The sequence below is a fragment of the Euprymna scolopes genome, chromosome 2, assembly GCF_053919585.1.
Source record: "Euprymna scolopes isolate OS-2025 chromosome 2, ASM5391958v1, whole genome shotgun sequence".
Classification (NCBI taxonomy): domain Eukaryota; kingdom Metazoa; phylum Mollusca; class Cephalopoda; order Sepiida; family Sepiolidae; genus Euprymna; species Euprymna scolopes.
The window spans coordinates 16,683,386-16,707,752 of NC_136483.1; the positions used below are offsets into that span (position 1 = coordinate 16,683,386).

At 32.0% G+C, this 24,367-nt stretch overlaps 1 protein-coding gene across 1 annotated transcript in view; it reads right to left on the bottom strand.

Annotated features, from left to right (window-relative positions):
- The window catches only part of LOC145289182 (cilia- and flagella-associated protein 337-like), a 1,233,457-nt gene that overhangs the window by 627,440 nt on the left and 581,650 nt on the right, over nt 1–24,367 (bottom strand). The window contains exons 12-14 of the mRNA XM_080136389.1: nt 22,424–22,488; nt 10,920–10,984; nt 3,269–3,428 (exon numbers count right to left, since the gene is read on the bottom strand). Of these exons, the coding sequence (XP_079992515.1) occupies nt 3,269–3,428; nt 10,920–10,984; nt 22,424–22,488 (290 nt within the window). The remainder of the gene's footprint in view (nt 1–3,268; nt 3,429–10,919; nt 10,985–22,423; nt 22,489–24,367) is intronic.

The window sequence follows — 24,367 nt, forward strand, 5'->3', positions numbered from 1 at the left end:
AAGGTAAAATTCATAGAAATATTTATTCTACAAATGAATATATATGATTTTAATTGGACAAAAATGTGGCCAAAAATATATTACAAGTTACGTCCCTTGAGCGTATCCTTAATGTCAGGAAATAGTTTAAGTCCATTAAAAATTGAATGTAAATGCAGTAATCTGCAATCAATCTGGAAAATGGTCCAATAAGTGGACAGATAGTCCGTAGTAACTTTTAATCCATTTATTATATGAAGAGCGGCGGTCTGTGTGTATGTTCATGTTCAAGTAAAAGTAAAAAAATACAAAACGAACATCCACAATGTCGCTATATTATTTATCAGCATTTCCCAGATAAATAATATGTAAATGTAAAAAGAAATTGTCAATATTTTGGAGGTTGACTGATTCAGGTTTCGTTAGTGTGTGGGGAGGTCGGATTTTGAGCTATTTTCAATATTATATGTACTAATTTCAAACGAAAATATGGACTCATTCCTCAAGAATTATTTATGATATAAAATTGAGAATGTGTGTGTGTGTGTGTGAGAGGAAACTCCTCAACCTTTATACTCAACGAATCTACAGACTTGAAATTTGGTACATAGGGTATTCAGAACTTTTTAATCGGTTTTCATCCAGAAAAAAGGGTCGCTAAGGAGTTAAAATTGAAAAATTGGTACGTGTGGGTCATCGGATTTTCATTTATTTGCTAACTATTTCACAAATGTGCATGCGTGGCTGTGAAACTAGACAGCTTCTTTATGTTAAGAATATAAGTAAGTTTGAAAACACTTTTCAAAGAGCGTGTCAAGCTGGCGTAATTATTATTGTACTTGACTCACTGTCTTTAGGTTTAGGTTTCGATCTCAGCTAGGGTTTTTTTTTTTTCTTACAAAAAATGAACTATTTAAAAAAATAATGCTTGCGTGCACGTGTTTCCGTTTCAATCCATTTTGTTTTACTTTATTTTTATAAGGAATTTAACGTTACGTTTAATACCGGGCAATGCCGGATACATCTAGTATTATATATATTATATAAAGAAAAGTTGTCTGTGTGTATGTCCAGCTAAAGAGGAATGGGCTGAGTGGAAGAGAAAGAGGGGATTGGGGAAAGCAAAAGAAAAAAAAAAAAAAAAAAAAGGTAGAGAGAGAGGGAGAGGGGAAAGAGAGAAAGATAGAGGTATAAAGGTAGAAATTTTAATAAAAATCTGTTACACTTTTGCTCCAGGCAACGTTCGGAAGTCCTGCTAGTTAAATATAACTTCTATCAATTTTCGTTTCGGCAAATTTTCCAAAGAATCTTTCTAGTCTGATAATTTCAAATTGCTCTACCACTCGGTTCAGTCTATTTTTGCACTATTTAAAGATGGAATTCAAAAAGTCACGTGGCAATGCATAATAAAGTTAGGTATGTGTATATGACTGCGAGTGCGAGGGAGGGATTCCAAAAGTATTTTTTGATATGCCTGAATCGATCAGCAGGGATTGCAGATATCATTGTTATGATGACTGAACTGCATTTGTGACATAAAAGTTTCATCTCTCTCTTGCAAGTATTGACGGTGCGAGAGTCTAAGAAAGTAACCCATCATGGACGCACATCAGAAGCTGAGATGCATTATTGAATTCCTGGCAAAAGTGCATGGAGAATGGTGGTGACTATGTTGAAGCACAAAACGTCGCTCATTTTAATCGTAGCACTCCCGTCTTCGTAGCTCTTAAACTTTTTTTAATTAGAAAAATAAGTGGTTTTCTTTTTGGAACTACCCTCATAATTAAATAATCATAATGAATTTTTGAACACAGATGGTAGGTATAAAGGTTAATAATGTTGGCTATATTTAGTTTAATTTTAAGCAAAAGGTACAAAGAGAATAGTTTAAATTAAATCAAAATTGGAATGAGATTCTAATTGGAATACGGTTTAATTACATTATATCTTCATTTTAATCTTCCTAAGAGGGCATAAAAGTGGTGCAATAATGTTGTTTGACAAATTATCTTTCCCTACCCTGAGACAGGTATAATTCTAGTATTGTATATAAAGAAGTATTTTAACATAAGCATAACCTTTATGCCATCTTAAAACCATTTATTCAATACTAGCTGTACATACCCGGCGTTGCTCGGTAAAAAGACATTGTCAGGTTGAGGGTTTAGTCACATATTATTTAAGATACACCGAATATCCTAAGTTGTTACGAATTTCCTGAAAGTTGACTATATTTTGGATTTTTGAAAGCATAAAACATAGTCATCTTCATCTATGAAATTTAAACAGGGAAATAAAATCTCATAGCTTAAAAGGAAATAACTCATTGGTTAAATGAAGACTTACATTCGTTTTTAAACACAGCTGATGTTGGTTATAATAATAAAAATGAAATTAATGTAAATTAAATTTTTTAAAAATTAAATAAATGAACTTTATATAATATTTCTAAAAAGAATACTTAAAACAATTTTATTACTAATTTCCATTAAAAATTTAGAGCTAATTGTTTAAACAGATTTTCTTTAACGTAATATGCAAATGAGATAACCTCTTGAATGTTAAATTCCTTTGAATAAATAGTATATATAGAAATCATGCAGGAATCAAAGTATTTTTAAAAATCCGTTTTTGGTATTGAAATCTATTTATGAAACAATGTACCGCTTGTATATATTAAACAAATTGTGAACAAACAAATAAACAAACAGGAATACAACTTTATTATAACAAATGTAAGAAATCAATACAAACTGTTTACAATTGCTTTAATTGAAAGCAAGGTGGTTCGAAAATATGTGTTTATATTTGTACAGGCATGTCTGAATGACGTCATATTTTTTTTTTATTTAATTTTTTTTAATTCTCTTTTATCCCAAACAAGGCACATTACAACTTGGATATAAAGGGCTACTATTTGGGATCGTGCCTAACAGGGAACTGTGGGGAGTTGAGCAGCGAAATATCTGTTCACTGTACATTTAAACTTCTGCAGTAGAGGAAACAGGAAACAGCGAGGGAATTCCAAAATCTAGCAGTCCAAGGGAAAAAAACTATTAGAGTAGAACGATTTTGGCATCTATGGACGTCAACAGTGAATGGGTGGGATTTTGCTGCTTGTTAGTTTAATCAGGAGTATGTACGTTGAGAGATACATGCTATGAGTTCATCAGAGTACATTGTGTCATGCATAAACTGTTTGTTTCAGAGACCAATAGAACTGGGGGTGCTGAATGTAATCTTGCTGCCCCAAATATTTTCATTCAATAAGTATAAAATTAATACTTACTGTCTTCTCCTTTTGGGAAAAGTCCTGCCAGTCGTTGTAGGCAGACTTGGAGTTGAATGTCCCAAATGCGTAAAACTTTGTCCTTGGAGAAGCTGAACAGAAGACTGCGGCTGGTGAGGATTTGAACCTGGACCACACTAGACATATGTCCACATAAAATCTGCAGAAAGAGAAGCGATATCTTTTGTACTTATATACAAGCATACCTACAAAGAAATGTCCGAGAATGTTTTTAATTACTCTTGGATAAATCGAGAGACAGCACATTATAAAATATATGAGTTTCATATTTACCAATGAAAAAAATTGTATACTCTTGTTCTCTCAGCTATGATCGGTTAGAAGTTACGTAAGTCAGAATTGAATTCTCACGTAAGAAGTCTTACGTAATTCATAATTGAATATGTGAGTGTGTGTATATATATATATATATATATATATATATATATATACGATTACTTAATTTAATCACATAAATTAATATACAAAAGTATAAATTTATGCGTAAACTTTAAGTATTTACTTCAACAGTGCTCAATACGTAGGTAGAGCTAGGTAGTAAGTTGCCATATATATATTTTATAACTTACTATATATATATATATATATATATATATATATATATATATATATATATATATATATATATATATGGCTTAATTTAAGCAAACTATAAGACATTTGCAGTTTCTCTTCCAATTTTCAGATTTTTTAATCATGTCCTAATGCATTTTATTTCCTTTCGGTGGATTGATTTTGCTATTTCTTCTGAGGAGTTAAGGGTAAAATAGATTCACTGATTGATAATAAGGTGATTGATTTTGTGCTACGAAACAGATACTGTTAAGTGTTAACTGAATTAAAGAGATAAATTGTAAGATGGTCATGAAATTTGGAATATAGACCTTTATCATTTATTCATTATATGCTCTGTAATTACATTGAGCTTCTTAAATAAGGATTGGTATATATAAAAAGGAAATATAAGTGAATAAAGAATATTTCCACACACATATATATATATATATATATATATATATATATTACTCATCATGAGAGGTGACAATGTTAGGTTTTTACGGTTCTTGCAGAGAAGTGTTAACATCCTCCTACATACAGCACCTGGTATTCCCAAATAATTACTAATCTAATAGTGACCCGGCTAAACATTGCTTAACTTTGATAATCTAATGAAAATCAGTAAGTCAGCAAGATTATACTGTATCAAGTACAGGCATTACTAAATACTGATGGAATGAAAGCAAGCTACACTTTCTTTTTTGAATTGATTAGTTAGGTGTTAGTTTTGGTGTGTTGTCAACTATGTCTTTACTGTTGAATTGATTAGTTAGGTGTTAGTTTTGGTGTGTTGTCAACTATGTCTTTACTGTTGAATTGATTAGTTAGGTGTTATTTTGGTGTGTTGTCAACTATGTCTTTACTGTTGAATTGATTAGTTAGGTGTTAGTTTTGGTGTGTTGTCAACTATGTCTTTACTGTTGAATTGATTAGTTAGGTGTTAGTTTTGGTGTGTTGTCAACTATGTCTTTACTGTTGAATTGATTAGTTAGGTGTTATTTTGGTGTGTTGTCAACTATGTCTTTACTGTTGAATTGATTAGTTAGGTGTTAGTTTTGGTGTGTTGTCAACTATGTCTTTACTGTTGAATTGATTAGTTAGGTGTTAGTTTTGGTGTGTTGTCAACTATGTCTTTACTGTTGAATTGATTAGTTAGGTGTTAGTTTTGGTGTGTTGTCAACTATGTCTTTACTGTTGAATTGATTAGTTAGGTGTTAGTTTTGGTGTGTTGTCAACTATGTCTTTACTGTTGAATTGATTAGTTAGGTGTTATTTTGGTGTGTTGTCAACTATGTCTTTACTGTTGAATTGATTAGTTAGGTGTTAGTTTTGGTGTGTTGTCAACTATGTCTTTACTGTTGAATTGATTAGTTAGGTGTTAGTTTTGGTGTGTTGTCAACTATGTCTTTACTGTTGAATTGATTAGTTAGGTGTTAGTTTTGGTGTGTTGTCAACTATGTCTTTACTGTTGAATTGATTAGTTAGGTGTTATTTTGGTGTGTTGTCAACTATGTCTTTACTGTTGAATTGATTAGTTAGGTGTTAGTTTTGGTGTGTTGTCAACTATGTCTTTACTGTTGAATTGATTAGTTAGGTGTTAGTTTTGGTGTGTTGTCAACTATGTCTTTACTGTTGAATTGATTAGTTAGGTGTTATTTTGGTGTGTTGTCAACTATGTCTTTACTGTTGAATTGATTAGTTAGGTGTTAGTTTTGGTGTGTTGTCAACTATGTCTTTACTGTTGAATTGATTAGTTAGGTGTTAGTTTTGGTGTGTTGTCAACTATGTCTTTACTGTTGAATTGATTAGTTAGGTGTTAGTTTTGGTGTGTTGTCAACTATGTCTTTACTGTTGAATTGATTAGTTAGGTGTTAGTTTTGGTGTGTTGTCAACTATGTCTTTACTGTTGAATTGATTAGTTAGGTGTTAGTTTTGGTGTGTTGTCAACTATGTCTTTACTGTTAAGTTTTTTTTAAACGGCTAGTATTTTGCATCTCTAAAGTGAGCATCTGTAATACTGAGATATGTGAATGCAATTACGTACCAAGAATTATTACTCTTTTAATGTTGGTATCATGGTGTATTATTTTAGTATTATTAACTAGAATGTAACTATATTAAGCAAGGAGGCAGTCATGTTTTGTAGACGCTAGCAAATGGCGCTAGTATCAGAGAGATTTAAGGTGGATCTTTAACAAAGTGTTGTGGTAGTGAAACCGATGTAACAATTAGTTTTATATTCTCTCAGAGTACTGAAACTGATATACTACATTGGATCTTTTTAATGTGCTATGAGTCTAAGAAGTATTATTTTTAGTCATGTAAGGTTTCCAATTTTCTTTTACAATAAATGATGAATATTTTTCATTATTACAGTTCATAGGATATATAACCCACCCCTAAAATCTAACACTAACGAATTACACACACCCTATTTACAACCTAAACTATATAGTCCCCCATTCATTTTAAAAGAACCCCTCCACAGAACCCCCACCTATTTATCCCACCATTTTTTAGCTACATCTCTCTTTACCAAACTCATTTTTGTACCCCCCCTTTGCCTTAATCACTCCTTATGTCATTATTTAAAGGTTCTCGCCCCATAGTCTCTTATTGGCTATTTCCATAATTAGGTCTCGATTTCTATTATTTCAATTACGTACTTATCACAATTGGTATCCTTCGACTTGCCTCTCGGTCTATTATCTACTTGTTAACAACTAATCATTTACTTACCTTCTATTTTAATTAATTATTTAATTTACCATCTACATATAACATATATAATACGCTTTTCTCTTATATTTACCTCTTACTAATTCTCTCAATAATAATTATCATATTTTTTAACACGAAGCTTATTTACATATTTTTCGTATTTGTGTTTGTACATATACTCAAGCACATGCTCCTCCCCCATTGATGTGTGTATTTTTTTACATGTGTACTCATGTGTATGTATTTGTGTGTTTTTGTTATCTACTTACTATCTACATTTTATTAATAATTATATTAATTTTTATTATTTAATTAACTTACTGATATCCTTAGTTTTTTTACTTTATTAAATAAACCTATAACGTATAATTCACCTATTTACCCTTCTATTTCTCATTTCTTTCTTTCAACTTAACGCCCGACAATTCAAAAAACTATAAATAATAAATTAAAAACAAAAAATTAATTTTTTCAATCTCTCCCTGCCCAGCTAATTTATATATATATATATATATATGTATATATATGTGCACATATATATATATATATGTGTGTGTATGTGTGTGTGTTTGTATATGTATGTATATGTGTGTGTATGTATGTATTTATATGTGTGTATATATATATGTGTGTGTGTATATGTATGTATATATATGTATTTGTGTTTGTGCGTATCTTCTACATGTGTGTATATGTATGTGTTTATATATATTTGTATTTGGTTACGTATCTTCTACATGTATATTTGTGTGTGTGTTTTTCTGTGTGTATGTGTTTTATTCACTTATTATAAATATCTCCCTAATAATTTTATGAATTTTATTATTTGATTAACTTACTGATATTCTTACCTATTTCTATATTAGTAAAATAAACTTGTAACTTATAATTCATTAATTTATATTTTTCTCTTTCTCTCTTTCCTTCAACTACAACGCCTGAAAATTTAAAAATTATTTATAAAATATTTTTCAATTCCCCCCCTCCCAGCTAATATATATTTTTATATATATATGTATGTATATGTATATATATATGCATATGTAAGTGTTTGCATCTGGATGTATGTGTATTTGCATATATGTTTATATATGTATATATGCGTGTATTTTTACGTATCTGTGTATGTGTACATATATATATGTGTTTGTATATGTATGTTTGTGTATATATGTATATGTATATATATATATATATATATATATGTATGTGTGATCACGCATGTGCTTTTCCCCCATTTACGTATGTGCATTTGCTGTACATATTTATGCGTGTGCTTATATTTGTGTGTTACTTATTAAAAATGTTTTTTTCTATTATTTAAGTTACTTACTTAAGCTTTCACCTATTTTATTTTATTTCATTAAAATAAACCTGTAACGTATAATTTCTACCTGCCCGGCTAATTTATTTATATATATATTATATTTAATTATATATATCATTACACTATCAAAATAAACCTGTAAAGTATAATTCATTAACTTATTTTTCCTTTTCTTTTTCTTTCCATTTTATAAACAATAAATATCTTTCAATCTCTCCCCGCCCGGCTAAATTACTTTAAACCCCATTTTCAACCCGTTCCTTCACCTATTTTATTTTATTTTATTAAAATAAACCTGTAACGTATTATTTCTACCTGCCCGGCTAATTTATTTATTATATTTAATTATATATATCATTACACTATCAAAATAAACCTGTAAAGTATAATTCATTAACTTATTTTTCCTTTTCTTTTTTCTTTTTTTCTTTCCATTTTATAAACAATAAATATCTTTCAATCTCTCCCCGACCGGCTAAATTACTTTAAACCCCATTTTCAACCCGTTCCTTCACTAACATTAACTCTCCAACCTGTTGCCATGGTGATCCTTTAAATTAACTGTTACTTATGCCGTTATCAACAAAAGTAGCGTCTTTTAAGTTTAAACCGTTAAAAAACACGTATATAAGAATTTACACATAATTAATATTTAATTATAAACCCCTCTCTTTTTTTAATACACTCCTACTACTTTAAACTCCAACGTCTTCTCCCCACCACTCCCCCTTCTTTTCTAACTCCCCTTTACCTACGATCTTTCCATTTTTATTTGACTTTATAACTTAGTCCATCTATGAATTCTGATGATGCTAGTTGAATTTTTCCTCTCTTTGAGGATTTTCCTCTAGTTGAAACAATTTGTAAACTCATTCTGGACTCACAGTAATAAATTTCCTATATATATATATATATATATATATATATATATATATATCAATGCATTATATTTTCATGAGCTTTTTCATCGGATTTAAAATCCGGATACATGTATAAATATTAGCATTTCACGCTTTTGCAATCATCAGTGCTGGAATGGACGATTGCTACTGGTCAGGAGATTCACACCATCTTTGACGATTTGCCAGGAACTTCTAGATTATCATCAACTGCCACAAGAATAAAGGGAAATTTACAACTATAAACGCCAAAAACAAGCAAAACGTCAATAGTGTTCAAACAACTGGAAATTGTGATCTCACACAAGGCCAGCCGACCACTTATTTCCCAGTCAATGCTCAACTTTAAGAACTTTCTTTGTAAAGAGACTAAATAATTATAAATCATATATAAATCATATATATATATATATATATATACACTATTTATAATTATTTAACCTCTATATAAAAATATGATTCCCAGAAGGGTGAAACACTAGTGTCTGTAGGTATTTAATATTATTATTATAGTAAATAATAATGTCAGCCCCTTTAAGAAACTTGTTTTTTATCGTTGTGCACTTTCAGTTGTAATAAAGTCGATCAACTTAGCTAATAGGCGCAGATCGTCATATAATGTTAAGATACTCTGACTGATGCTAAAAGCATTTAATAAGAATAAATGTTTAATTTCAACTTGTATCTCTTGCGGTTTGCGGTAGCCTAGTGGTTCGAATCCTTTCTAATGAAGCCTGACATGACTTCTGTGGCCAGGGTTTGAGTCTCTCGACTGGCGTTAATCGTGACGCCCTGCACTGATGATTCCCGAAAGGATGAAACACTAGTGTCTGTAAGTATTCAATAATTATTATAGTAAATAATTATATATATATATATATATATATATATATATATATATATTGGCAGCAAGTCATTATTCAAGCACATCTGATTGAACACAACAGAGTTATTCTTTTTTCCGATTTTTCTGGATATCTTTTCCATTCGCCGAATGGTCTTTTTTATTTCAGCTGGCGTGTTGTATAGAATGGCGCCCTAACATTGTTGTTCAGACATATACTTCTCAAGTACTTTCTATCGGTGCGTGCGATATATATAATCTCCTAGACTAATGCATGTCAATACTGACAACTTGAAATTGAATAAATAAAAACTGGACTCTGATACTCTGACGGAGAATGTTAGCTTATTGAAAAACTGTAAACATTAACTGGTTTTCAATCTAGAAATAATAACGTGTGATGAAAAGAATTAATTAAATAATTTCAAAAGTTAATCAACAGAAAATAATAAATTGAATTATTAAAGCATTTGCTGAGAATCTAACAGCTAAAGCCCGGAAGTCTGAAAAAATGAAACACATACAATAGAAGGAAAAGAAATGCCAGCTACTACCTACTACAGAATTCTAGAGATTATTGCATTGCAAAGCAAGTGTGTTTGATCAAAACATGTAGATAAAGTCCACTTGATACTTTATATATCTGTTATGGATGAAAAAAAATGAATACCTGCTGTGTTAAAAAAAAAAGGTCCTATTCGTGGACTGTGAAATTTTGGAAAAATTGTTTTTGTTTTTTTCTGCAATAATGAAGCTCAAGTTGTGCAAAATTGGTGGACTGTTATACACTTATATGCCAATACTGAGGTTTAAAACAATTGTATGCAAGATGATACGAATAAAAGACGAACATTTTGAAAATGAGTAAATACTTATGTTTCTATTCCTTTTAAGAAAAATATAATATCGCACTATTGAGCTTTCTAAATTAGAACTTTGTTATTTATTCATATGTAATTACTATGCCCAAGTATTTAAATTACATATAAACGTATAATTAGTTTGCAAACTTTACTTTTATAAAAGCTGTATCGCCTGAAGAGGTCTCTAGTTACTGATAGCTAGCTGACCGAAACATGCTTATGACTATGTATCAACATATTACTGATTATAAAGAGTATACCCTGCTCTACTTCGGTATTGAGTACTTATGTACTAACCTTGTTAAACTCTGGAAAACAATAATCTTAGATTATATATATATATATATATATATATATATATATATATATATATATATATATATATACACACTAACATGTTGAATGTAAAGACACTTACTCCATTTGGTTTAGATTTCACATAAGGGTTCCACAATCCAACGTGATGATTAACACCTGCAGTGGCTGCAATTAGAGCAAATAAATTATTAGTACCATATGTATATCCATTATTATATTAAAGTTGAGGTAATCAACGTTTGTTTTTCTAGGGATTTTTAACTACATATTTTAATCACACAAAATACATGCTAAAATATTCCTCAGTTTCGAGATGTTCGAAATAAATTCAATTTAAATTGTTCTAATTCGCCATAATTGTAATTGACTCACCAAATGACACTAAGCTTTTGTCTATCACTCTCACACATTCTCTTACTGTATGTAGTTTGGACTTTTCCATCGTTTTTGTCAAAACAAAAAAGAAAAATATGAGTGTGCACACACTTTAGAATCAGTTAAACTATAATTTACTGACAAACTTGCAATACATTTTCTTTGACACACAGATCAGCTGTAATAAATTAAACCATTGAAATATTTTAATAAGAACGACGTAATTGTTTTGGGGTTCTAAAAAAATAGAAATGTAGACTCTTCATCAAAAATGGCTGAAAAATATTATCCTTCACCACGAATATTCATATTCATATAAAATAACATCTGAATCGGTGAAATTGCAATCTTTTTTACTTTCCTCTCTCTCTCTCTCTCTCTCTCTCTCTCTCTCTCTCTCTCTCTCTCTCTCTCTCTCTCTCTCTCTGTTCATTAACAGTCCAAAATAATAAAGCTAACTTAGATAAAATACAATATTGGAATAGTCAATTATAAACAAAAGTAAATATTACTACACGTAGCCAAACTACTTAATCCACAGTTGAAGAAAGAGGATGAAAAATATATAGCTATATATCGGGCGAGGAAAATATGGTTTGTAGATCGTGATGTTAAAATCATTTGATCACTCTAGACCAACTTTAATGACATTTGCGCTTTATAAATGTTAATTTAAACTAAATTCTTGCCACTGGTCATGCCAGCCGAGGGGTATATTTTTCGCTAATGGAGCCAGAGATGGTTTCATGGCTGGGTTCAGATCCCTCGACAGGCGGAAACCGTGACTCTCTGACTGATGATTCATGAAAGGATGAAACACTAGCGTCTGTAGGCATTAAAAAAAATTATATATCTATATTTTTATAAAGTAATAGGGTTCGTGTGTTTCTGTCTGTGTGTACAGCTCTCCACCATCAACGAAATATAAAGGAGGTAAGAGGGTAGATCTCTCCTGGTAGAGAAACATTAGAACCCATTTTAGGATGTTTCTGGTATAGGAGACATAAGAATCTTTGCCTAATTTCTTTATATACTATTCTACAAACCACCCCCATATCGAATGACTTATGCTCATTTGCATATCACATTATATTAAATCTCTTTAACTAATTACCTCGACCTTATTACATATTGGAAATATTCTAATCATTTCAACTGTACTATTTACAAAATCTATTTAACATTTAATCTATCTTCTATCTTCTATCTATCTATATCTATATCTATATCTATCTTCTATCTATATATCTATAAAAACAGAGATGTGTGTGCCACAGACGATTTCTGATTGGTTAATCCAATAATCACATCTCCTAAAAAACTATGGTTCGTAGGCTCTTACCTTTACCATAAAATATTATGGCTTGATTTATTGTCCATCTTGGAAGGGTTTAATTTTTTCCTAACTTGCGATTTACAAATTAAAAAAATACGAAACTGACAATCTAACAATCGAACCTCCGACATCACGGCCGCCATTATGAAACTAAACCAAAAAAAAAAAAAAAAAAAGCGCCTTCACTCGTGGTCTTTACATTTCGGGTTTGGGTACTTGTGCAGTTTTCCATTGACATTAAAAAATGGAAATATTTAAAAAAAATATATATATATTGTACGTACTCGTCATGGGATAAAGTTTTCCTACAGAAAAAATCACGTAATTTCATCAAGTAGTTATTTTTTTATAGCGAAAAAAAAGAAAAAAATCAACGCTACAAGCGAGTCATTATTAATTAAACAGAAAGTTCAAGTAGGGGGATTTCCCCATTTTTTTTTTTATAGCGAGGCCAAATTTCGCGAATTTGGCCTTTTTTTAAAGCAGTTTGGCCTTCAAATTTCTGTTTGGCCTTTTTCTTCACTGATGAAATAAAAAAAGCAAATAAAAACAACGCAATAAAACTTTTAAAAATACGGCACACTTTTGTTGTTCTTGTTTGTTTTTTTTTTGGTAATTTTCCTTATTTTTTTATTTTTTCAAGATAATACTATTAAATGGACACTATTATGCCAAATTAGCCCCCCCCCCCGAAAAAAAATGCACAAAAATTCGAGATTTAAGGTTTTGACGAGATAATTTAGCGATTTGTCCGGACTATTGCGAGAGAACCATCCATTAGTTTTTCCTGAAATTTTGCCACAAATTGTATTTCAATACATAGATGTGCATAGTAACAACATTTTTTAGCCGAAAATTTCCGTTGCGTCCCCAGATTTCATCGGTGAAGAAAAAGGCCAAACATAAATTTTGAAGGCCAAACTGCTTTAAAAAAAGGCCAAATTCGCGAAATTTGGCCTCGCTATCAAACGATTTGACCTTTGAGAACTCTACCAAACTCCTCCTACAATTTTGGGTCTAAACACGTGATATTTTAGATATAGATTCCTTGGACATGGATCTAACTTATTACCTTTACTTGATCCCTAAACAATAAATGTTAAGAAGTCATAATAGGGGTCAAAGTTTAAAAAATTGACCGTTTTTTTTTCTCAGCATTAACCTCAAAACACCTGGGCAACGCCGGGCACCGATTGCTAGTATATCTATAAAAACAGATGTGTGTGTGCCACAGACGATTTCTGATTGGTTAATCCAATAATCACATCTCCTAAAAAACAATCGTTTCTACGCTCTTACTTTTACCATAAAATATTATGGCTTTATTTATTGTCCATCTTGGAAGGGTTTAATTTTTTAATAACTTGTTATTTACAAATTAAAAAAATACGAAACTATTATACGAAACTAAACTACACGAAATACGCGCACACACGCACACACACACGTTCACTACCGTCACGTTGTTATGGCAACCAAACCCGCTGACTTCTTTTTCTCATTTCACTCGTGGTCTTAAATTCATTTCGGGTTTGTATTACTGTACACATAGATTCGAATAAGTTGCCAAAAAACAAATATATAACAAATAAATGTTATCAAAGGCAAATTTTTCGTGTTTTTATTCAATTTAACATGTTTATTCAGCTCGAAAAGCATACAGTGTTTACCGATGTATTGGAAAATTCAAGATGGCGGCCGATTCTCTCTTTAACACGGTAAGTTTGGAAAAAGGTGTAATAAATAAAAAACCGGTTAAAATACTGTTAAAAACTCGCTCAATATATGTTACCGTGACATAGGTTGACATATATTCGGCGGGTTTTTAATAGTATTTTGTATAGTTTTTTTATTTATAACACCTTTTCTCAAACTTACGGTGTTAAAGAATGTGTGAGACGCCATCTTGAATTTTCCAACACATCGGTAAACACTGTATTCTTTTCGAGCTGAATAAACATGTTAAATTGAATAAAAACACGAAAAATATATCCAGTTTTTATCGGTTTTTTACCTTCTCTACAGAAGTACAAAAAACAAACAAACAAAAAAAAAAACGGAAGGTACTTTTACAGAATGTTAAACTAACCCTAACCGATGTTTTATGTTTAGTTTAGGAAAAGTCAGAAGAAATAAAAGTCATTATTGCATGAAATATACGTATTTAGTTGAAGTATTGTTTATGTCAATTCTTTCGAAGAAATGTAGCAAGAATACCTGTAAACCAGGAAATCGGTAAAATGTCATCATGGATGAATACTTGTCTATTATAATTTCTACCCTTGACAAAAACTTAGCCATAACAAAAGAGATTTATTGTTCAGATTGTTTTTGAGATTGATTTCTAAAAAGATATTTTATAAATAAAATCGACTTTAAAATTAAAGACTTAAATTACAATAATTGAATTTAAACATTCTTATTTCAATATTTGGCACATAACACCTGCAAAAATGATCACAATGTCAGGATTTCATTTTATTTCAGAATCGATGGCAAATACTAATATTTAACATTAGTTTATCATTTAAGCCGATAAAAAGCCCCTTTTTTTTCCGAGTCATAAAAGGATTTGGAGTTTCCTAATCAACCTTTCGGGTGCAGTTGCACGCTCTCAAAATAACTAAAGTGTTGGCTTTAAAAAAATTGGTTCATAAACAGGTTTAGTTTTAATAAAAAAAAAAAATTAAAAAAAAATCGCTTTGGTAATTAGATATGTCGTATGGTTATCCCTAATCGCTGAATAAAACCGCTAACGAGTTGAATGATTACGACATAAAATTAAACTCGGGTTCCTGAAACGGAAACTTCGTTTGTTTTTGTTTTTTTCTTATCAATATATTTACATTGTTATTTTGTTTTCAATCATTCGAACAGTTTTCTTTTTCAAGTAATCCAAGTTACAAAATTCCCACTGTTTACTATGCTAAAATCACAATGACTAATGTATACCTATTAACCCTTATCCTTGAGTGGCCTCTGGGCCTTGATAAGTGGTGACACCCATGTAAAAAAAAAAAAAAAAATCACTCGAACAGTTTTCTTTTTATAATGTACAGTTTTAAAAGTTTAAAAACTATATAGTTTTTACTTCAGGAAAATTAATGGGTCAGTTTTTACGATGTGCCCTGTTAAAATACTGTTAAAAACTCGCTCAATATATGTTACCGTGACATAGGTTGACATATATTCGGCGGGTTTTTAATAGTATTTTGTATAGTTTTTTATTTATAACACCTTTTCCCAAACTTACGGTGTTAAAGAGGGTGTGAGACGCCATCTTGAATTTTCCAACACATCGGTAAACACTGTATGTTTTTCGAGCTGAATAAATATATTACATTGAATAAAAACACAAAAAAGATATCCAGTTAGGTAGAAAAGTAACTTATCTTGCCTTTGATAACATTTATTTATATATTTGTTTTTGACTATTTTTTCGAATCTATGTGTACAGTAATCTTGCCAGGATGCGGAGGAAAATGAATGAAGGGGGAGGGGAATAAAATAAAAACATTTTGGAAACAGAGTAAGTTTGAAAGAATTGCTTTGCACAGAAAGAAATTAATGAAAAAATAAAATTAAATTTCTTTTCTTTCTTGATTTTTTTTTTAGTTTTTTATGAAAAAGGAAGTCAAAATTAAGACTATAAAAAACAATTTTTATTAAGAGCGAACCTCAGTCGTCAGGTCTGTAAAAAAAAGACGTGGAATAATAAATGTTTTCTAATACAAATTGTTTTTACTTATGTGTTCATTTGTCTCTTTGAAGTTCGTTTGTTTAATATATCGGTTTGCAATATAATTTTGTCATTCTGTCAGACTCAAATTTTAAATCTATATATCTATAAAAGTGAAAGTGTGTGTGTGTGTGTCTGTGTACATTTCCCTACGAAATAACTCTGTCAATTTTTAGTCTACAGACTCGAAATTTGATATACAGGGTACTGAGATTTGGAAAAATCTATGTGATCGGTTTTTAGCCAGAAATTTGGCGATTAAGGGGTCAAAGTTCAACGATTTGAGCTTAGAGAACTCTACCAAACTTCTCCGACAATTTTGGGTCTACACACTTTAAATTTTAGATATAGCTTCCGTGGACATGGATCTAACTTAATAACTTGATTTGAGCCCAAAACAATAAATTTTCAGGGGTCATAATAGGGGTCAAAGTTTAAAAAATTACCCCCTTTTTTTTTGCTCAGCATACACCTCCAAACACCCGGGCAACGCCGGGCACCCATGCTAGTATATATATATATATATGCACACACACCCATATATTATTTTATAAAATATATACAGATATATATATATATATATATATATATATATATATATATATATATATATATATATATATATATATATATTATTTTATTTATTTATTTTTGTTCTTTTTACCCCAAACAAGGCATATTATCCTCTCTCTATATTATATTTAGTTTATTACTAGTTTAAACGTAAATGACTACTATTTGAAACTGTGTCTAACAGGAAACTGTGGGAAGCTAAGTGGTTAGTAGTTATTTTTTTTTTAATATATAAAATCCAAAATTAGTCATCTCCTTGCTATATTATCCTACTTTATACTTTATCAATTGATATTTTTAGATCGTTTTAAATTAAAACTGTTTTATTTTATGAAGTACCAAAAGTCATACATAAAACCTCAACCTTTAAGAAATAACATTTTGTGAAAACAAAACTTCTATAATTCATTACAATCCAATATTCATAAAATATAAAAATTTCTTGCTTGTTTTCCCATTGAATATTTTATATTGTGGGTGAAAGAACAAATGGGACAAGTTATGGAAGCATGAAAAGACAGGGAGTAGTAGTACTAGTAGCAACAGAGAATTACAATAAAAGAACGCTGCAAATAAATAAATGACCTAAATAAAGAACACTTGACAGAAAATTATTTTTAAAAAATGAAAGCAGGACCCACATACATTATTGAGCAACATTTGGTAGGTTTTCTAGTATAACAACTCATAATTGTTCCATATATTTATATGTCGCGAATACTATTCCCAGTATCATACTAAAACCAGAGGATTTCAAAAGTCTTAATCTAAGACACTCTTGCCTTTGATCTATTTATCCAACTCCCTTCGTGGACACCTATGATAACATTAAGCAGATGAATGTATTATTTTAGCAGAATGGATCAATTAAAGTCGCATTTATGTCAGAGTTACTTCCCCTTGGTTTCGTTTCTACAACACTTTCTGTGGTTGTGGGAAAAAGCAAGGAAATTTCAACTTTCATATTTCGTTATTTTTATCTCCAACCAAAATTTCTCAGGTTCAACAGAAGGTATAAATAGTGAGTGGTTATATAAGCTTGGTTGCTGCAAAGTAATTTGGAGAGAAGCCAAATTACTTATGGCTCACAGCCGAGTCTGTGTTGTTTGCGAGTTGGCTCAAATCCCAAATGTCAAGCAATTTGAAAGTCATACTGTCAACATGGCTGACAGGTATAGCGCCATCATCTCGATAAGAGAAACTGGACAGATTCATTCATTTATCCATAAGTTAAAAAAATAAAAAATATATAATATAGTATACAATCTATATAATTATAAAACTATGTGCTTGCTTGCATCTTGTCTTCAACGATCGGGCGATTTCATCTTTTAAAAAAAGAATGAAAGGTGAATTTAAATATGCCTGCTTGGTCACTTGAATCTTGTCTTCGACCATTGGGTGATTCCTTCTTTTAAAAAAGTGATGACGTGTGGATGTGTGTGTGTATATATATATATATATATATATATATATATATATATATATATATATATATATATATATATACACACACACACATGTGGGTGTGACTTGGAGGCTAAGGAATGAGGGTGGAGAGCTTTGGGGTTTCGATTCTAGCTGATGGCACTCGAGTTATATATATATATATATATATATATATATATATATATGCACACACTTTTTTTAGTTTTTATCTCACTACTATATATTAGGTTTAATATAATAATTGATAGAGAATTGGCTTTATAATAATAAATGATAATATACGTAATCTGCATGAATTAAAATATTATATCATTTAAGCATATCTTTGTGACCAGGCAACGCCAGGCGGCTTGCTAGTATATGATAAAGATATAATATATAATACACATATATATTTTTTCTTTTTACTATAGAGTCACCGCTTATCAAGACCCAAAAAACCACCCAAGGATTAGGGTGAAAAAAAAAAAATATATATATATATATATATATATATTCACCCTAATCCTTCTTGGATTTGCATTTTTGGATTTTACGGTCATTGGATACTTTACTTTTCCTCAGACTATCCATTCATGTGAAATCACCTTTTTCTTCACCATATTTCCTCTGCTTCACTTTTTTGTTATCAAGTAAGATCTTTGACTTACTTGCAGTTTCATAAAATACTTTTGCATGCAAAATCCGATCCCGCATTTTGCTAATTCCTACCCTCTGATGAGAAGGAAAGTATTTCTTTGAAACCCCGTGGATTAAGGACTATCCACTTATTTAGTGTTTCCTTTTCAAATTAAATATGTTTTTAACTCTTTTTCAAAGTGTTTTTTTAACATGTTTTATTAACTATTTGCTTCTCTCTCTCTCTCTCTCTCTCTATATATATATATATTTACACAGTGATCACCACTTATCAAGGCCCGGAAGCCACTCAGGGATAAGGGTTATTGCAAGTACATTACGTTAGTGTGGAGATTTGATAAAGTGTTTACTTAAGGGGGTGGTTCATTAGGAATTTGTTAACGTTGGACTTGAAGACATCCAAGTTGTAGTCCGGTGGGAAGCAGGCAGACGGAACATATATATAATAGATACTACTTTATAATATTACTAGCATGGTTATCTGGTGTTGAAAAAAGAGTTAAAAAGTGTGTATGTGTGTGTGTGTGTAACATCTTTATTTTAAATTTTTTTTATCCTCTTCTCCTCAAACTTTTTCATTTATTTCTTCATCACTCTCGCTCTCTCCTCCATCAGGGAGTTCTATGAAACAGAACAGATACTACACTCTGTAAATATTGATTTACAGAAATATAAAAAAAATTTACATTTACAACAAATTAAGCACAAGGCCATTCAAGAGTGGGAGAATGAGCGTCGTTCGTCATCCTTTGTCATCATGACTAGAAAATGTCTATCCTACTCTTAACTAGAATCATCAATCACCATAATACCACATTTACTCCAGGAGCCGTCCCACTTAAAATTTCCCAAATGTTTCAGAAATTTTATTGAAGATGACAATCAGTTCATTGTGAGAGAATCATAGAGTCAGAAAAGAACAAAGAATAAAATCATCAATCAATTCTAAATAATAGACCGTCCACTGTTTTCCAGTTTGTTTTGAACAGAAAACAAGCAGACCAATTTCAAAATGAGGGTCTTATCTAAATGGGAGGGAAAATAAAAAAAAAACAGGGTAGGGGAGAGTTTCGAGAGTGGTTGATGTCCTTCCAAGATAAATGCAATTTGGGAAAGGCTGGAGATGAAAAAATTTTAAATGGGGAGTGGGCATCTTAACTAAGAGATTAGAAACTTATCTGACAGGTTGAGGTCTAACAGGACCGGAAGCCATACATACCATACTTATGCAAATAATAGGTACTCATACTTAACTCTTCTTCATACACACAGACTTGCTACAACTTATATTCACCTTTTTTCAAAAACCGTGGAATGTAATCGTTTTTTTTTTATCACATCTGATCTTGATCTGCTTGAAGAATGTGATCAGATCTTGATCAGCAAAATATTCAACTCAGACACAACATCTATACCACCATTCACACTATGGTCAAGATTGCAAAAAACACCATTCGTCTATCCCCATCTAACAGTGGCCCAGTTTTTTCAATTACGTAGCATACGTTTAGTAGGTGAGGATACTTAGTATTGATACAAGCTGTTATCTTATTGGCAGTACCGCTGGTGTTTAGGTGTTTCTTCTGCTAGCGTGTTGCAATGAAGACACTCAAGCAAATCCATTATTTAGAAACTGTTGTATCGCATTGAGAAGCAATGCATTCCAGGCCAATCGCCAGGTCAGAAAGAACTCAGAGTTGTTGCAAGGACTCAAACTCGGCACCCAACTTCATTGGAAGCAAATTCTCTCTTCTGATCATCCTAACTCTCTATCGAGTTGATCATTAGTAGTCTCCCTTACTAATTCCCTATCGAGTTCCTTTCTAGAAGTCAAAAACTGGAAACTGGACCTTGGAAGCCTTTTGAGTGCAGCTTAGCCATCTCCAAAGAACTGCATATCGCCCCTCAAACTGTAACAACTCTTGACCAAATTGTTGAGAATGAAGCCGAGAAAAGTACTATCAGCCATGGAATTCTTTGCAGATTCCTTGGTCAAAGTTTGACTCAGAAACGCCAGTCTCTGGGCATCTCTCACACAGATGTTGAATACATACCTGTCTGCAAACCTCTTCCTGTTCCATAGAAGCAAGAACAGGAGGTACTGGAGGGCCTTTAGGTTTTTCGCAGAGGAAGTACAACAGGATGAGAGGAAAGATGTAAGTTGCGCATGCCTCAGCTCTACTTTTAAAGAGTTTTCTCCAAAGCCAAGAGTTAATTGCTTTAACCTTTGATTATACCTGTAACCAATTCCTTTCAAGTCTAAACCATACACCAAAGATTCAAACCGAGCCATCTGTTTATCTGTAAGGAGCCGGAAGTGTGGCAACACCTTTCCAGGCAACCAACTTCAGGCCGACTGACTTGCTGCAGATGATTTTGGCCCCGAAGATCATTTCATAATAAGTGAGTGTCTCTGTCATTATCTTAATGTTTTAGTAGCATGACACAAAGACGGTGATGTCATCGGAAAACATGAAAACTCTGGCAAGCACAGCAATTCTGCGAAGGGCTGAATTTACCTCCCCACATCGGTACTTGCAAAGTAGTGATCTCAATGCAAGGATGTAGAGTGGAGGCCATAGCGTACAACCCTGGAGCACCGACCGGGAGATAGCAAAAGATTTTGGATGCTCTCCATTAACTTGCACCACAGTAGATCAGCGCACTTCTGTGTTATCTTCTTTCCCTCCTTCTAGAATCGTATGGATCAGGTATAAGTTGTTTTTAATTCACGGCCTGTAATTATCTAGTCCCTCCCCACCATACCTGTCCGTCTTCGTCAGCAATGTGATCACTCCCTTGATGACTTTACCTGGGATAGAACCCTCATCAAACTAATGGTTGAATACATCCATCAGAATTGGTGCAAACATGTGCAGCAGCCTCAAAATATAATTCCTAGGGCAGACTATCCAGTCTTAGCGATTCGTTACAGAAATGTTTTAACACAATCAAGATCACATGCAAGGTGACCCTACTTTCAAAACTAGCTGCTCTAGCCACATCGAGACGAGAAGAGTTGGCCAAATAATCGCCAAATTCTTGTATATGGTAATCAGGCTGTTGGGTAAAATGCGTCTTAATATGCTCTCAAAATCTCTTGCAGATCTCCCAACTCGATTCCAAGGTACGTCCATCTGGGTATATTACACTTACCTGACCCAAAAGCCAAGAAAACCTATTTTAGAGTTTCAAACCAAATGCCAACAGAAAATAAATCGTTCTAAACTTCGACTTCCTGCTTCAATTAATTCTATATTCTGTCTGAGGCAATGCTTTATATATCAGTTTTGTGAATGTTTGCTGTGTAGTTTCTGACATGCAAAGTTTTAAAACTTGGTAGGAATGATTCCCCTCAAGCAAAGAGGGTTATATTTGTTTGAGCCTCCAATGGAGTATGAACACTTTCCTTTCCCAGACATTTCAGACCTCTGATTTCACTTCCCCAATATTCAGAATGCCATAGTAAACTGTATTTGTTTCATAAACTCACCGATCAAGTTAAACTGTGTGCTGTAGCAGAATGCATTAAGTCCTTGTGATATTTGAAAGACAGACCTGCAACAAAAGAAATTTCATAGATCTTTGATCAAAAATACAGGATAACATGTTAAATCTTTGTTATCATTTTCTTACATCGATCTACTCTTGTTCTCTCTTTAAAAAAATCAGGCATTGTTTTTTAGGTCTTAATAACCTTTATGTGTACATTTCTCCAGCTCTCATGACTACTCACCCAATCTAATAAAACTCACCCAATCTAATAATACTAACCCAGCAGTAACAATAAATTACAAATAGATTCCCCATGTCATATTCTAGTCGTGTTATCTTTATTCCTTTTCCATAATTTTTCATTTGTTCAATTTTTTTTACACTGTTTTTGTATTCATTTATTTTTTCCCCCCGTTTTATTACCTAAAAATATTTACAGATTATTGTCTTAGCATTACTTATTAATAATATTTGATATTATATATAATTTCATTGCTACTGCTGATTTATTGGACAGGGCGAGTATTACAGAGGGATGGTAAAAAGACTGTTATTTGGACTATTCATAATTATAAAGTTTGATTAAATAAATGCTTGTAGTGTCTTATGGACAGGGTATGCACATACCTAACGTGATCCAGGCTGTTATCTCCAAATGTGATACTCATCTGATATCAACGTACAGAGGTCAAATTTTGAAATTTCTCTAACACATCGAATGTAGTTTGGTACAAGGCCATTCTATATTTTACAAAACGGTTTTCATTTGAATATATTTATTTCCTTTCTTTAATTTGAAATTCCAAGAATTCTACCAATGTTTTCTATTAGATATTGCATTCCTGTGAAGATCAGTAATTAAGTTTCGGCGATGAAAAGTAGAACTGTTGGTTTTGCCAGTTGCAGTTATGTCCTATGTTGCTCATTTCGTCATCATTGTGTGCCTTGTCTGATCTTGGTACAGATCAGCTGTAGCATCACCCTCACCCCAAAAGCTGAAATAAAAGAGCCTCTCATCAAATCAATCAACAACTCAGTGCTATAGAGAAATAATAGTTTTTATTAAGGGAATTGAAATTTCTCAAAGTGTGAATTTATATTTTAGACATAAAAATTTATTTCACACAGGATGATTAACTCAAGTGAACATTATCCCTTTCTGGTCAACAAGGAAACCAATTTCATAATTTCTATAGACTCAAGTGGGAGGAGGGTTATTTCAAATTCCAAACCTAACTAATTCTTCTACCGCTCCAGAAGATATCTCACTACTGATGCAATTGTCTATCTATATAAAAGCCAAGTACGTCCAAGGATGGAATACTGTTGCCATATCTGGGCAGGAGCTGCTAAAAACAGCCTATCCTGCCTTGACAGAGTACAAAATAGATTTTGTGGCTTAGTGGGGAATGCCCTTTTCTCTACCCTGCAACCTCTCTCCCACAGAAGAGACGCTGCGAGCCTATCCTTGTTTTATCGTTATTTCCATGGCAGGTGCTCGTCTGAACTCCAATCTCTGGTCCCCCCTCGCCAATCTTTCACGAAAAACACCCGTCTAGCTGAATCCACTGTCAAAAGTTTCTCCCACTCTTTATCTGTGCCTAAATCAAAACGCGGATTCCATGAACAAAGCTTCTTTCTTAGAACTGCATGCCTGTGGAACTCTGTTTCGTCTGCCTGCTTCCTACCGGACTACAACTTGGATGTGTTCAAGTCCAACATTAACAAATTCCTAATGAACCGCCCCCTTAAGTAAACACTTCATCAAATCTCCACACTAACGTAATGTACTTGCAATAACCCTTATCCCTGAGTGGCTTCCGGGCCTTGATAAGTGGTGATCACTGTGTAAAAAAAAAAAAAAAAAAAAAAAATTCTCACTATGAGGTCTTCAGATGCAACCTTTGATCTCTACGCTTTACACATTCCTTTGTAGAAATTT